General features: G+C 41.6%; 1 protein-coding gene across 1 annotated transcript; it reads right to left on the reverse strand.

Annotated features, from left to right (window-relative positions):
* Positions 1-14,749: 14,749 nt before the first annotated feature.
* On the reverse strand, positions 14,750-16,896 carry HOXD1 (homeobox D1). The gene is made up of 2 exons (XM_037044729.1): positions 16,157-16,896; positions 14,750-15,780 (listed from the first exon to the last, which is right to left on the reverse strand). Exons 1-2 carry the CDS (start codon positions 16,788-16,790, stop codon positions 15,467-15,469), a joined length of 948 nt encoding a protein of 315 aa, XP_036900624.1. The 5' UTR covers positions 16,791-16,896; the 3' UTR covers positions 14,750-15,466.
* Between the last annotated feature and the right edge of the window lie 247 nt (positions 16,897-17,143).

Below are 17,143 nucleotides of genomic sequence, written 5' to 3' on the forward strand. Positions count from 1 at the left end.
ACTAGAGTCAGAACTTGAACCCAGACCATCTGATTTCCAAGCCCAAGTTTCAAGCTCAGTTAGGATCCCGCACTATGAAAAGCTGCTTCTCCACTCCCTGCCTCACGCCACCCAAAGCACTGTCCACCCTCAGCCAGGTATGGTGGGGTCATCTATCCATCTTAGACGCTCACCTGCCCTGGCCACACGAATCTCACCTCCTTCTTGTCATTCCTGCTCTCCTGAAGTTCCCATTGCCACCTTGACTCAAACTCATTAGGGTCTACTGAAAAATAATTCCTGGTTAAAAAGTAAATATGTTACCTGGGAAGTACACAACAACCTGTTATCATCATCCTTGACCTGGTAGCAGAGAACATAACCCAAAAGGAATAGGAAATAGGGCAAATACATTTGAATCTGGGGGGAATTTGGGAAAAATCTAAAAACATAGCATTTTGGGGTGTCAGAAGAATACTGCCCCTCGCACACCCACACCCCAGACATACTCCACCCACATCCCAGACACAGAGAAAATTTTAACTTCAATTATCCAGAAGTTTGCAATCAGAAAAACCAGAAATGTGCTGTTTTAATTTAAGCATTTACATAGTTTAGTATCATTTTGAAAAATATAATGTTATCATAAGTGATTATAATGGAGGTGAGGTACAGCAAAATCATTTATTTTGAAAACATTATACTAATTGAAATGAGCCAGATAAAAAATGCCAAATATTCTATGGTCCCACTTAAGTGAAGTACATAGACAAATTTATAGAGGTAGAAAGTAGACGGGTACTTACCAGGGGCTGGAGAGGAGGCATGGAGTGTTTAATTTGTATGTAATTTCAGTTTTGGAGGGTGAAAAATTGCTGGTAATGGATAGTGGTAATATTTGCACAATATGAATGTGTTCCATGCCACTGAATCGTACATTGAAACACAGATCAAATGTAAAGTTTAGATGTATGTATATTTTACCATGATAAATTTTTTTAAATCATTTCTGTTCCTAGAGCTCTAAAGTCTGTATCTGGTCTTATCACATCTCTTTGGCATCAGTTACTAACCCTTCACATTTTTCTCCAAAGTGTCTGTTTTATGTTTTTCTCTCTTTTTCGTTTGCCTGGAGCCCTCATCATCTCCTATCAAGGCTCCTGAAATGAATCCTTAAGTGGCCTCTGTGACTCCTGCCTCTTCCCATCTAATCCATTTTATAACTCTGCTCTCTAAGTCATCTCAGCATTTAACACTCTCAGCGTCTCGTTCTTGTCTCTAGTAGAAACTCAAACCATATTAAAACAGTCTTATCTCTGATTCAGAGGGAAATTCAGTACTATACAGAGTGGTGGGCACATATTTTTAAAGTGTATTACTTCAGTTATCTTGATTGTGAAATTCAGCATACATCCAGAAGAGTGTATTGAACTTTTGGGTACAGTTGAAAAACAACAACAACAACAATCAAAACAGACCACTTGTATAACCAGGTTAAGTTAGGACATTGTCAGTGATTGCTTTAGAGTTGACTTAACCCACTACTGACAGGAAGGTGTAGATCAATCTGTGGGGGGCAGGGTGGGTAGTGGCAGAAAAAGCCTCATAAAAAGAAGGTATGGAGACAAACTGCTCTTACTTATCATGTTAACCCAAGTATGGGAGGCAGCACCTTCTAGAATAGGACCAGAGTAGGCCACACATCCAACTCCTTTTAAAAAAATCTCTTCAGCCCTGGCTAGTGTGGCTCATTTGACTAAGTTCTGGCATGCGAGCCCTTTGTCGCTGCTTTGCAGACTTCCAGCCAAGATGGAGGCGTAGGTAGATACAGCTGATTTCTCACACAACCAAATGAAGGACAACAACCAATTTAAAAACCAGAAACAACCAGAACTGCCAGAAAACCGAACTGTGTGGAAGTCCAGCAACCAAGGAGTTAAAGAAGAAACATTCATCCAGACTGGTAGGAGGGGCAGAGACAGGTAGCCAGGATGGAAAGGCAACAGACAAGACAACAGACCTGGCCAGGTAAGGTAGTGGTTGGTGGACCAGGCAGTCCCACATTCAAGTGCATATAAGCTGGGAGGAATGACTGGGGAGCGAGATAGGCAACACAACCCAGGGTTCCAGTGTGGGCAAATAAAGCCTCAAACCTCTGACAGAAAATACCTGTAGGGGTTGAGGCAGTGGGAGAAACTCCCAGCCTCACAGGGATTTTATTGGAGAGACCCACAGGGTCCCAGAATGCACATAAACCCACCCACATGGGAATCAGCACCAGAAGGGCCTAATTTGCTTGTGAGTGATGGGGGAAGTGACTGAAAGACGACAGACAGAGGAGCAAGTGGCATTGTTCTCTCTCAAACCCCCCCCCCTCCACAGTGCTGCAATTCACTGAAGTGGGTTACCCCGCCCTGGCGAATACCTAAGACTCTACCCCTCACTACATAACAGGCGCACCAAGACAAAGAAATATGGCCCAAATGAAGGAACAAATCAAAACTCCAAAAATAGAACTAAGCAATGAAGAGATAGCCAACCCATCAGATGCACAGTTCAAAACACTGGTAATCAGGATGCTCACAGAATTGGTTGAGTTTGGACACAAAATAAAGGGAAAAGTGAAGGCTATGCAAAGAGTAATCTTGGATGAAGTGAAATAAAGAAAAAGTGAAATAAAGAAAAATACACAGGGAACCAACAGTGAAGGGAGGGAAACTGGAATTCAAATCAACAATTTGGAATGGATGAAGCAAATAAACATTCAACCACAACAAAATGAAGAAACAAGAATTAAAAAAAAATGAGGAGAGGCTTAGGAACCACCAGGACAACTTTAAACATTACAGTATCTGAATCATAGGGGTGCCAGAAGGAGAAGAAGAAGACCAAGAAATGGAAAACTTATTTGAAAAAATAATGAAAGAGAACTTCCACAATCTGGCAAGGGAAATAGACTTCCAGGAAGTCCAGGAAGTTCAGAGAGTCCCAAATAAATTGGACCCAAAGAAGCACTCACCAAGACACATCATAATGAAATTACCCAAGATTAAAGATAAGGAGAGACTCTTAAAAGCAGCAAGAGAAAAGGAGACAGTAATCTATGAAAGAGTTCACATAACACTATCAGCTGGTTTCTCAAAAGGAACTTTACAGGCAAGAAGGGGCTAGAAAGAAGTATTAAAAGTCATGAAAGGCAAGGTCCTACATCCAAGATTACTCTATCCAGCAAAGCTATCATTTAGAATGGAAGGGCAGATAAAGTGCTTCCCAGATAAGGTCAAGTTAAAGGAGTTCATCATTACCAAACCCTTATTATATGAAATGTTAAAGGAACTTATCTAAGAAAAAGAAGAAGATCAAAACTATAAGCAGTAGGCCCTGGCTGGTGTAGCTCAGTGGATTGAGCGCGGGCCTGCGAACCACATGATTGCGGTTCGATTCCCAGTCAGGGCACATGCTTGGGTTGCAGGCCAGTTTCCGGCAGGGGCCAGTTCCCTGCAGGGGATGCACGAGAAACAACCATACATTGATGTTTCTTTCCTCTCTCCTTCCCTTCCCCTCTAAAAAGATAAAGAAATAAAGTATTTAAAAAAACTATAAGCAGTAAAATGACAACAAACTCACAACTATCAACAACTGAACCTAAAAAACAAACACAAAAAACAAACTAAGCAAACAACTAGAACAGGAATAGAATCACAGAAATGGATAACACATGGAGGGTTATCAGTAGGGAGTGGGAGAAGGGGGACAAAAATACAGGGAATAAGAAGCATAATTGGTCAGTACAAAATAGACAGGGGGAGTTAAGAATAATACAGGAAATGGAGAAGTAAAAGAAGTTACATGTATGACCTAAGGGGACAGGAGGAATGATGGTGGAAGGGGAGGTACAGGGCAGAGGGGGATAAAGGGGAGAAAAATGGAACCACAATAGCATAATCAATAAAATATACTTAAAATTTTTTAAATAAATAAAATGAAAGGACAAAAAAACCCACAATGGGTCACCAGTTTGATTCCCAGTCAGTGTGCATGCCTGGGTTGTGGGCCATGTCCCCAGTAGGGGGCGTGTGAGAGGTGAACACACATTGATGTTTTTCTCTTTTTCCCTCCCTTCCACTCTCTCTAAAAATAAATAAATAAAGATCTTTAAAATAAAATTTCTTCAGTAATTATGGTATAGAAAAATCAGAACGGCATAATCAATAAAACATATTTTAAAAATCAGCATGACACTAAACAAAGCAAAAATGAATACAGTAGAGAATCCAGAGTTAGGAAGATGAATATATTACAGCTGCTCTCCCGGAGGAGATAGGCGTGGTGCAGATCATCGCAATAAACAGTCATGGAACAGTGCTGTAATGAAGATGGGTGCTAAGTGCAGTGTGGAGCACAGACGGTTTGGAAACAGAAGAAATTAAAATTAACCAAATTGCAAAACAAAGCAAGAAGCAATTGCTAGTGAGATGTTTGTTCATCATTGGGTCCAAAATTCCCACTTTGAACTGAGACAGTTCTTGGGAAGCAGAAGAGATGAAGGGAAAAAACCTACCCCACTTCTCCATCGCCAGAGTCTGCAGAGCAACTCAGGGCCACTTACCAGTGGAAGTTTTGGAGTCCCAGAGATCTTGTGATTGACTCTGAAGGCTTATGCAGTCTATGGGCTGCCAAATTTGTTAAAGCACCTGGATGTGTGCCAGACTGCCACTTCATTTTGTGCTGTGTGGACACAGTCCTAAGCATCTGAAGCTCCCAGAAAGCACTTAACGTTATTTTTGGACTTGTCTGATCTTCCTTACTACTGAGTTTATAAGTTCCTTGAGGGCAGTGCATCACACAGGATTCTGAGACAAGCACTGCCCCCACTCAAGCTAGTTTAAACACACCACACACACACACACACACACAAAGGTTAACATTAGTGATCTCCAGGAGGATCACAGCCCTAGGCTTAGAGGTGGCTCTGCAGCCCCGAATGTAAGCCAGGCACAGCCTCCAGAGCTGATATCACCACCATGGCACAAGACTCAGCTGTTCCTCTCGCCACAGAGGAAAATGGAAAAAGATTGTTAGAGGAAGAGGGAGAAGATACCAGGCAAGCCAAAACAAGCAAACAGCCTTGTTATAGATGCTCCACCAAATTTTAATAATTTCAAATGAAGGTATCTAATAGAGTTAGAAAATGTTTATATATATATAGTTTTTCACAGATACCTATAGGTATCAAGTTGCAAATAAAATAAGCCAACTTTCAAATAAAACCAGTGAAAGAAGAAGCATTTTCTCACTGTGGTTATCTAACCCTTAATTAGCCTCTTAGAAATTTAACTAAACCTGTTTTGCCGGGGTTTTTTTTTTCATTTTTGGTGGGTTTATCTCACAGACTACTGAAATTTTATGTCTTTCTGAAACTGAAGGATCAAAATCAAAGAACATTTTGGTGTTACTCTGCAGGAAAAAATGCAAGGCTTACTAAGAATACACATTTTTGTCCTTGCCAATTGGCTCAGTTGGTTGGGGCGTTGTCTAGTACCACAAAAGGTTGTGGGTTCAATTCCCAGTCAGGGAGCAAATGGGAAGCAACCATCAATGTTTCTCTCTATCTCTCTCCCTATCCCTTCCTCTCTCTAAAATCAATAAAAAGATAGCCTCAAGTAAGGATTAAAAAAGGAAATACATATTCTTTTTTTGAGATTTTAGAATGATTTTTATTTTAAGTATATTTTATTGATTATGCTATTACAGTTTTCCCAGTTTCTCCCCCTTTCTGCCTCCTCCACCCCACACCCCCCCAATCCTCCAGCATTCCCCCCTTAATTCATGTCCTTGGGTTATACATATAAGTTCTTTGAATTCTAATCAAAAGCTTGCTTGTATTTTTATAAACTCGCTTTTAGCATTAAAAGCAGCATTTCTATAGTTTTTCTTTATAAGCATTGAAAAAAGTGATAATCAGAAGTACTGTTTTCCATACTTCTTGGATCTCCATTTTACTTAAGCTGAAGGGTTTTTTTTTCTTATTCTTTTGCTAATTGTGAATTCTGCTTTTATCAGCACATTTTGGAGCTTGTTTCCAGCCAGTAAGACGAAAATTGAACACATGTGACACCCAGTGCTGAATTCCCTGTTGAAGAAATGAATGATAGACCTTATCTATCATTTATTTGACTCATGTGTACACCCATGGATATTACAGACATTTTTATTTAATTATTCAAGAATTGGCACATGAGATGCATTATCTAATTCCTCTGGGGTCTCCCACTGGCAAAAATTAATGCAACAACTGTGGCTACCAAGTACATTTTTCTCTTTGTCACATATTTTAAAGTAATGGCATTATTTCCTCTACATTTAATGATTATTTTAAAATTGGAAGCAATATATAAGAAAATTACTACAAAGAAAAAAAATCAACAAAATCGTACTATGTAAAAATAATTATCATTATCTTTAGGTGACCATATTTTTTGTCATCTCTCTGGGTAGACACAGATATAAAGTGATAGATGGACACTAGGAGACATTGTTGGGTACACAACAATAATTTTATAAAGCTGGGTACATACCATGCATATTATTTTTAAATAAAAATACTACATTTAACAAGAGAGAGAAACGGATGAAACTAACAGATAACTGTCTCTTCTTCACTAAGGGAGTAACCTCTCAAAAGAGCCTTCTGATATTAAAAGGGAAAAATATTGTAAAAGCTTGAATTTTCTTAGCAAGCCAAATGTATTTTTGAATTTTATTAAAGTGTCCCTAATACTACATGCTCATAATTGACAAAGCTTTAAGCTAACTCTACTTGCCCTGCGTTCAAAATGATAATTGTTCAAAATGATAAATAGGAAGGGGCAGAATTGGAAAATGTAACTTTGAGTTACAAATAACCTGAAGTAGCTTGCCTTTGTCTTTGTGATGCATATTGAGTCAGGGATATTTATAAACTAATACCCTTTTTTTATCTTTGATTGTTCAGGATGAAATTTCTCCAGTTTATTGGTGTAATAAAATATGTAACTTAAAATAGTTTGAGTTTATATGGGACCAGTTAGGGAATCTATGACATTTTTCATCAAACATATACATTTTCAAAATCAAGGGCCAAACCAAAATCCAAAAACCTTCCATGAAAATGGACTTGGACTGTTCTTGGATAGCATCACCATGTGACAAGTTCCAAAGCATATTCGGGGATCCAAACATAGCTGTTTTTGAAGTTTAGAAAGAAACTACATGCTGATAGGAACAAAGATTATTCTGGTTGCATGTGGGCTTTTATTTAGTCAAGACAGAAGAATAAATTGGGCTTTTTGGCAGGTTAACCCAAGAAAGTTTAAATCATTTTTAAAATTGATTGACGATTTTAGGGATAAGTAGTATGCTATTTTTGTCTGAATGAGAAGTATTATAGTTTTGATTTTTCCCTTGGAGCTTATTTTATTTATATATCAAATCTATCTTTTCTACAGTTCTTTCATAAACTAGTAATTTCTTTTCTTGACCCCTATGATGAAGCCAACATACTTCATGAATTTGAAATTTAGATCAAGTGTAAAATGTAAGAGGATATGTGAACATTTTTATATAATAGCCACTCATTCAAGCAACTGAACACTAACACTATTTGGACAATCGGTAATAGGCACACAGGAAAAATGAAAGACTTTCTATTTTATTTACTATAGTCATTAATTAGACCTCAAAGTGTCCTCTTGGCAGCAAGCTCCCCCAACCCCGCCAGTTTAATAAAAGGCTTTCATAAACCCCCAGTGCAAATAGTTATAGGTTTATGTGCAGTTGGGAAAATCCATGATTCCCCACTGCCAGAGTAGGTAAAGGGAAAATTTTCTTTTTTCTGTAGCAACAGAATCAAGAATGTGGTCAATTCTATTTTAACTTTGATGTCAACAGAACACAGCAACCAGACAGAGTCTCTGTTTTCAAGAATGATAAATTCAACCCAAGAGGCACCACAATGTAGGAAACTCATGTAAATCATCACTGCATTCTAATTTATAACACCTGACCCTCAAATGCCATGCATGTGAATTCACATGTCCTTTTGCGTAGGGAAAAATTGAGCAGAAGTGTGGTGGATCTCAGTTTTCTGCATTGCCCAGAATGATACAGTAAACTGGAAGCAGTGTTTAATTATCTGCTCCTTTTGTCCTTCATTTCTCCCAGGCTTCTTCTAAGGTCTAATATCCTTAGAAGGATATTAGCCATCTGGGCTTTTGCTTAACTCAGTGGATACTAAGCTACTGCTCTCATCAAATACCCATCAACTGCCATTTTACTTTCCTCTGTTATCATGTATCACCAATATTTTGCAAATTTTATCAATAACTCTAGGCCTTATTCTCTTCAACCTGATTCCCTGTGATTTTTGTTCCCTTCTCAACATCTTTTAACTCTAATAGTCCGTGCCTGATACTTGGGAATTCAGTAAATATTTGGTGTATATATAAATATGTCTCTCCCTCAGCCCATGTCTTTCCATTCTAGCTGCCCATCATGACTCTCATAATCTATTGTCTTAGGAGTTAGCAAATTTTTATTAAACATCAGACATTGTGCTAGCAATCTACATGTTTATCTGCTTGTCCTCAGAAGTAAATAAGTAAGAATGTTAGTATTCCCATTTTTAAGAGAGGAATGCAGCCCCGACTAGCATAGTGTCGCTTGTTCCAGGATCTGCTCCGAAGCTCATCTGCCTCCACGGTGCACCGCTGTAACCACTGCCTTTAATTGTCTCCAAACCTTTCTTGAGAAATCCCACACTGGACCTCATTTGGTTTCAACAATTCTCCAGGGATTTTGTTCCCATAAGGTACACAAGTGACATTAGCAAGTAACAAATGCAATATATGAAAAAGCCTTAAACAACAACCAAAGTGCATTATAAATTATATTTTGTAAGGATTAAAGGGATTTTTTTAGATAATATTCACACTCTTTGTTGGTTTACACTGTATTCAATCAAAAGAATGTGACTTAAAGCATAAGCGAGAGGTCTATAGCTCCCCTTCATTCACCTCCTAGACTCCTATTTGTATTTTATTGCGTGGTCAAGAGTAGCTATGTTCTACTGTAAATAATGAAATCCAAAGAGTTCTTGGCAGTAAGTTGTTACACTGCTCTTCACCTAGTATGAGAGGTGCTTGATGAGTAGCACTGAACCCTTTGATCTAATAAAACTACATTCAACATTCGGCAAACAGAGTAGGATCACCACTATGTGTAAGGTATTCAGTGAAAGATAAGATATATACCCGGGGAGAGAGAACAAATGAGGTAGGGGGAGAGGGAGACAGTGGCAGAGAAGAAGGAGATGGAGGGGAGAGAGAGAGAGAAAGAGAGAAAAAAACCAAGAGCTCATAATATGGGTGAAGATCATAAGTGCCAAATGACTTACAAACAATAAATGCTGCAGAAACTCAAAGGAGTTAGAAGTTCTGAGGTAAAAAACAAACAAACAAACAAACAAACACCTGGCTGGTGTAGCTCAGTGGATTGAGCACAGGCCTGCGAACCAGAGGATCCAGGTTTGATTCCCAGTCAGGGCACATGCCTGGGTTGCAGGCCAGTTCCCAGCAGGGGATGTAGTTCCCGGCAAGGGGGCACATGAGAAGCAACCACACATTGATATTTCTTCCCCTCTCTCCTTCCCTTCCCCTCTAAAGATAAATAAATAAAATCTTTAAAAAAAACATAAATTTCCTTTGGGCAAGAATGAACAGACTACTCTAAGTGGGTGAAGTTTTTGCGTCAAGAAATGATTTGAGATGGACATGGAAAATGCAGATGTTCTGGTACTTGAATCTCAGGCTAAAGACATTTCTGTTTCTTCCACTGGCAACCAGGAACTACTGAGAATTTAAAGTGGAACATGATGAAGACAGGGCTTTACAACGGATTGGCTGGGAAGGATATTAGAGGCAGGGAGCCAAGTGAGGCACCCGTGTGTGTCTGAACGAGATGATAGATAGCACTGAAGCCAAAGGAAGGGGAAGAAGGGCAGCACTTTGGAAACAAGTAGTGATTTGATTGTTCATATCTCTTTTCTGCCACAGAAGAGAGCATTTATTTTGCAATTCACACATGCATTCTAAAGCTAGAGAGATAAAAAAATTTTTAAGATTTTATTTATAGAGGGGAAGGGAGGGAGAAAGAGAAGGAAAAAAACATCAGTTGGTTTTTCACAGGATCTGGCTCTTCCACCCAGCAAGGAAGTGAACCAACCCTTTGGTTCACAGGCCAGCACTCAATCCACTGAGCCACATTAGCCAGGGATAGAGAAGTGAAATTTTAAAGGCCTCAGATAGTATTCCAATAATATAGCCTATTGTTGACGATAATCTTACAGTTTCAATATTTCTAAATACACTATTTATTTTTTTAAATGTTTTATTTACTTATCTTTAGAGAGGAAGAGAAGGAGAGAGGGAAAGAAATATCAATGTATGGTTGCTTCTCATGCGTCCCCTGCTGGGAACCGGCCTGCAACCCAGGCATGTGCCCTGACTGGGAATTGAACCGCGATCCTGTGGTTCGCAGGCCCACACTCAATCCACTGAGCTACACCAGCCAAGGCTAAATTCACGTTTTAGTAACAAATGGCTGAGCAAAAGATTACGGAAGAATACTAAAGTGATAAGAAAACTTAATGGCCATCCAGACCAATTCCCTCGTGTTTTATAGGAGATACTGAGATCAGGGAAGTTATTTTCCCTTTTAATCAGAAAACAAAACTGGTGGAAAAATCCAGACTTCCTCCCTTAAGAATAATGTTTTGGTTTGTTTTTACATGGTCCTTTACTTCAGCCTCAGTGATCCTACATTTCTTTTTTTTTAAAGGTTTTATTTATGTATTTTTAGAGGGGAAGGGAAGGAGAGAAAGAGAGAAATATCAATGTATGGTTGCCTCTCATGAGTTCCTGCTGGGAACCGGCCTGCAACCCAAGCATGTGCCCTGACTGAGAATTGAACCGTGATTGTGTGGTTTGCAGGCCCACACTCAATCCACTGAGCTACACCAGCCAGGGTTGATCCTACCTTTCTTTAGAAGCCAGAAGTGTAGCTGTGGGCTCTCCAGCTGTATAGTTCTCTTCTGATTATGTCACTGAGAAGAAAATACACAGAAAAGGCCCTTCCAGGATGAGAGAGAGCTCCCATTCCGAGGGAGTCAGTAGCCCAAAGCAGAATGGGATTGAGATGCTCAGATTGCAGAACAGAGCCCCAACCTGCCCTTGTCCACATTACCTATTATCGAATACGCTTGAAGAAGACTGAACAATAATTCTAGCTCCAAGATGTTGGAGGAAAGCAATCATTATTGCCATCTTACAGGAAATGGCTGGGTAGCAGGCATGGAGCAGTGGTTCCAGGAAGAGGGCAGAGATGTCTTTACCATGAACCCAAAGAAACTTTAACTCTACTAACTTGGGCCCTCCTACACAACCCTCAAGGATAGGATGTGCAAAATAGTCTGCCACCCGCTAGAAATACCTCAACGTGTCAGTGACCTGCTTTCTGAGCTATTATAAGTCCAAATATCCCCTCTTTGGCCATTCTTTCCAAACTATATCAGTAACACTATTAAAAATGGAAGAGATCATGTTTAAATCTTTACAAATCCAAGTAATAGAACTCCTTATCGCATCAATAGTTAGGATGTCTTTCTTCTTAGTTCATTATGGAATTTAAACAGTTTCTATTGAGATTATATTTCTGAATAACAAGTATTACTTAAACAGATACAAGTTAGATGTTAAATTGAAGTATTTTGTATATATTTTTTGCATGTGCCTGTCCTGGAAATATGCTATAGAAGTTAAAACCATGAAAATCTTGATTTCTATTTAGATGGAGATTTATCATTATTTGTGAGATATGTCCAGTATGGTTTCACTTTAAAACCACAAATAAAGTTTTAACAATGGGCATTTTTCTTGTTGAGAGGTCTGTGGTCAGACTAAACATCTCTCTGAACCTGATTAGGTCCTGAGGTTTTCAAATTCAATATTCAGCAAATATAGAACATTTGTTTGGCCATAAGAAATAATTAAGAAACATCAAAGCTCATGCAACTCTCCTGAGCCTGCCCCTCCTTTCTAATGAGATGATAATAGGACATAACCTCTTCTGGTCTTGGGCCTTGCCATACGTAAGATTGAGGCAGAATAAATCATACACAATTAATCTTTTTGAGAATCTAGATGACACTGCTTTAGGTTTTTTAAAAGATGTTATTTATTCATTTTTAGAGAGAAGGGAAGGGAGGGCGAAAGAGAGGGAGAGAAACATTGATTGGTTGCCTCTCACATACCCTCAACTGGGGACCGGGCCCACAGCCCAGGCATGTGTCCTCACCAGAAATCGAACCTGCAGCCTTGCAGTTTCCAGGCCGACACTCAGTCCACTGAGCCACACCAGCCTGGGCTGCTTTAGGTTTTCACAACAGCAAGTCCTTCGTTTGCTAGTACTCAAATAATAAAAGTTTTATATGCTATTAAGTTATTTCTTTTTCCTTACTCCCAACTATCCTGAATCTAGAAAAGTAGGCACACAGTCATTCTGTGAAGACAAAAGAACATTGACTAGTTAATTATACAACAGCCAGAACTGTCCACTGTGTATTCATTCTTGTAATGTGTTACTGGTGGGTGAATTAGCATGTTTAGTTTCAAATCCTGTAAAATGGACATGGGATTGTTTTAGTTGTTGCACAATTTTAGTGATAACTATCACACTTCATGTGGGAGATCTGACTCAAAATAACTCAAGACTAATAACAAGAGGGCTGTTCTACAAACAATCCACACGGCCTGGGTACCCCCACTGACGAGCTGTATCTGATCATTTCCAAAACCACTTTTCCTGTATAAACACAGTATCACTGTGATTCCAGAGACAGCATCTCCTTATTTGCTTTCTTAGAACTGAATTCTCCTTCTTCCAATGATAGGTGCAAAATAAATCATGCAAATATCACTGAATTGTTTCTGTAGCATTTTCATGGTGAAAGGAATCTCCGGAGGTCCTCTAGGTCATCCAGATCGCCAGTCAAGACTATCCCCAATACTGAATATAGCTGTATAGTGATCTGCATTAAGAAAGCTTTTAAAGATCCCTAGGGTTGATCAAAAAATAGCTAATATTGGCCTGATTCATAGAACAGCATTATACATGTCAAAATAGCCACCTTCATCAAGGAAGACATCCATCAGGGCTAAGTGCTAGTAGTACTTAAAAAAAAAAAACCACTTTATTTTCCCAAAGAAAAAGGTGGTAGATCAAGGAAATGATCAAGTGTGTTGGTATTTTTTTGTTTGTTTGTTTTTGTTTAGGTGTACATTTGAACGCTTATCAGCAAGGAAACATTGCCTTGTCAAAGACCACTGCAGGAGAAGCCTGGAGGTGGTTGTAAGCAAGCTGATCAAAACTCCTTTAACAAGTCCTTTCAAACAGCTACAGAGCTCAGAGGGGAGGCTGTTGTTGCAAACAAGATCTGATTAGCATGACGTTAGTAAAGGGAGGATGGCAAACATAAGAATAATATTGACAGACTTACTTTTTAAGTGCTTTTTCCCTTTATCAGCTGAGTTTGTTTATAGCTGATAGTTTTATTCCTGCAATTCTAGCAAACTGTGAGTGCAAAGGACAGGACTTTCACTACAATTTCAATCTTCTAAAACAATTAATCACATTACTGTTTTATAAGGAAAGTAATCCTCCACAATCATTAGACCCCTGAGTTATGGGATTTGAGGCACTACTCCAGAATCTAGAAATCCTAGCTAAAAGGAGAGCTGAGGTTCTTTTCTGGATCATTTGGGCCTTTAAGCCTCTCAGTTGAATTGTACAGAGAACTTAAAGATATAGCTATAGCTATCTATATAGTGAGGAAAATGACCTGCCCTCACAATTACCCCAGGTATCTACTTGATTTTGTGTATTAACATTACCACTTTTCAAATATTTCTGTAATGTTACATAAAAGTTTGGTCAACCACAGGTGCCTTCAGGATTGGGAATTGGGTGGAAATAAGGTTAGAGAAGACTTTTTCTTTTACACATACCCTCATGCCAAGTTTCAAATTGTGTGCTTGTGCTTCTTCCTATGAATTCATTTGAAATAATTTAATTGCAAAAACAGAAATTAGTGTTCTCTTTCAGCCAGATATTCAGTCTGGGTTATAGGAAGTAGATAGCTTTGACTACGGGCTTCTTTCAGCCTCTTTATAATATTTGACTTTGGAAGTAGGAATCTAACCACTGAAAATTTTTGACATGCAGCTGCATTTCTCAGAGAACACTAATCAATTTACTAGCAAAGTCTCCAGGTCACCCTTCCTCTACTTTTTCTAAGACCAGAGGTAAAAGAACAAGATCTCCCTACAGTGTCTCCTTGGCTTTTCAACATTCCCACAGGGAGCACCGAATCTACAAGGTAATGTGCAGTCAACATATCTACCATAAAATGAGGGTACTTAAGGTACTGAAGTAATTCCTAGGTTACTTAGATATTTGGTAGAGGAGGATTTTTTCCTCCCTTAAACTACTCAGAAAATAGTCCCTAATTTGTTTGTGTATACAACCTATAAGGAGTATTCTTTTTTAAAGTTATCAACCTAAAACAAACTCCCACAGCAGAATCAAGAAATTCCAAATGGAAGAAACTGAATCGGCTTGAAAGAAAATCAAAATGAGAGTAAGGAAAAGCAGAGAGTAGCACATTCTGTAGTTTTTATTTTAAAAAGTTCAAACCTTTCCCATGCCATGACATTAAATGTCATATATGTTCATTTCAAGCAAGCCTTTTTAAAAATATACATACTGTATGTATTTACATTCAAGTTTGAGTAATTGGTGTGACATGTAGTTCAGGTTCTAACCCTTACCCACCCTGTGGATTTGTTCAGCTACTAACTAAACAGCGATTGTATCTTCACTCAGGCACATGGAGAGGTAGAAATTGCTCCTTAAAGAAAAACAAAACTGGAGTGCAAATGTGAGGATCATCATCCAAGCAGCTTAGCTACATCAAAGAGGCCGAAACTAGCTTTGGTCATCTCAAGAAGCTGAATACATGTAGTCTTGTCCTTTTAATTAAAACCAGAAAAACTTTGGGCAGATGCTCTTTTGAGCACTTCAGGGGGTTGGCAGAGTTCTGCAAATAATGCACTGCCATTCTGCACCCAGGAATTGCATATGACTAAGGCAACATAGCAGCAGAGTTGGGCTGGCAGCTGGGCACGTTTTCCCTGATAAGACACAAATAATACACACATGAGTGGCTTAAGAGACCTCAAATTAATATCTAGACACCCACATAAGTCAACTAAGACACTTTCTTTCCCAAGTGAAACCTCTATTTCCACCCAGGTCCACCTCCATCCCAAACTGAGCTAGTAAGTCTACAGGGTTGGGTTGGCCTATAACTTCTGCAGGCCAAGTTTCCTCAGCCTCATGAGGGCTCTTGGGCCTGAGAAGGGCTCCCTGGGTTCTTGCCTGAGAGGGGAAGTTGGAGAGAAGCCACAGGGCTGGCCAAGGGCAGAAGCCCTTCTCGTTCCCTCTTCTTCTGTTTCATCCTGCGGTTCTGGAACCAGATTTTGACTTGGGTGTCATTTAGCTGCAAGGAGTTGGCTATCTCGATGCGTCGGGCTCGAGTTAAGTACTTATTGAAATGAAACTCCTTCTCCAGTTCTGTCAGTTGCTTAGTGCTGAAATTCGTGCGGATGGCGTTGGAGGGGCTAGCGGCTCCGTATTCGGCGACTTTGCCTGCAACGTAAACACAGAACATCAGCGAGGCGTGAGGACACGGAGACCGAACACCGGCGAGCAATGGGGCTATAGTTAGAATCAAAGTCACAACCCAGCCCTCCTGGGTCTCCATGAACACAGTTGTGCCTGGAGAAGTGCTCCAAGGAGACAACCCCCCTCCGGCAATTTTCTCCACGCCTGGCACACTTTCCGAGAGTGTGTTCGGGAAACGCTCATGGGATTTGCCTGCTTCGATAACACCTCGGAACGCGTTTCCTCCATAGAACACAAACCGCCGTCTAGAGGGACAGCTGCAAGATGCTCCTAGCGCAATTCCGCGGAGGCGGCTCTGTCCCCAGTCCCAGGAGCGTCCGTTCAAAGCTCCAGTACTTACTTTTCTTAGAGGCGTTCCTCTTCACTTTCATCCACTCGAACGTGCTGAAAGCAGCGGGGAGGCTGGAGGCTGGGGAGGAGGACTTGGGGTAGGCACCAGGGTCCGGGGACGCGGTCTGGAAGGCCCCGAACGGGCCGTCGGCGGACTCTTTGAGACACGCCGGTAAGGGGCCGGGCTCGCTAAAAGCCGCGTAATCCACCTGGCCGCTGAGGAGCAAGGAGCCACCGCCCGAGAAGACGGCGGAGGTAGCGTAATGGACGTGCGCCCCGCCGTCGTCCGCCGGCCGCCCCAGCGCGCACGGGAAGTCGTAGGCGGGCTCGGGCCCCCGGAAGGCGTAGTCGGCGCCGCCTGCCGCGGCAGGTGGGGTGCCCGGCTCGTAGGCCCCTTCCAGGGTGCACGGCGCGTACGGCGGCGCGGCCGGGGGTGGCGCGGGAGTGACCGGGGGCGAAGACGCGGGTCGGGCCGCGGCCAGGGGCAGGCAGCCGACGAAAGCGCCGTCGCCGCTCCCCAGGGGGAAGGCGGGCTGCAGGGCCACCGGCCGGGCGTCGGCGCGGCGGAACTTGGGCGCGAAGCTAAGCAGGTCGCCGCCGCCCCCAGCGCTGCCGCACGACACGTACTGCAGGTAGGAGCTCATGGTTCCGGCCCACTGACCTGAGCGCGCAGTTCGGGGCTGGGCTGCGGGGTCCTCGGGACCGCCGCCCTCTGCGCTGCTCCGCCTTTCTTCTCTACCCGCGAGGCCGTCGCCGAGCCACGGCGAGGGAGCCGGGGGTAAATAGTGGCTTAATATAGAGGCCGGGGTGGCCACGTGGCGCCAGCGGGCCAATGGGCGTTTCCCCCGCACGGCCTCGGACTCCACGCGCCTGCCCCGCCGCCAACTTTACCGATTTTGCGGGAGGTCGCCACCCAGTGGGCCCTGGCCCGGGGGAGAGCTGTCGGGGCCCTGGGGCAGCCTGGGGAAGGGCAGGTTGAGGGCGTGGGGCGAGCGCC

The sequence above is a fragment of the Sturnira hondurensis genome, unplaced genomic scaffold (genome assembly GCF_014824575.4).
Source record: "Sturnira hondurensis isolate 20B ecotype Veracruz unplaced genomic scaffold, ASM1482457v3 Scaffold0004136, whole genome shotgun sequence".
Taxonomy (NCBI): domain Eukaryota; kingdom Metazoa; phylum Chordata; class Mammalia; order Chiroptera; family Phyllostomidae; genus Sturnira; species Sturnira hondurensis.

Coding starts and splice junctions, on each gene's coding strand:
- HOXD1 (XM_037044729.1), bottom strand. CDS start 16,790: ATGAGCTCCTACCTGCAGTACGTGTCGTGCGGCAGCGCTGGGGGCGGC. Junction 15,781..16,156: donor GAGGAACGCCTCTAAGAAAA/GTAAGTACTGGA, acceptor TTTACGTTGCAG/GCAAAGTCGCCGAATACGGA.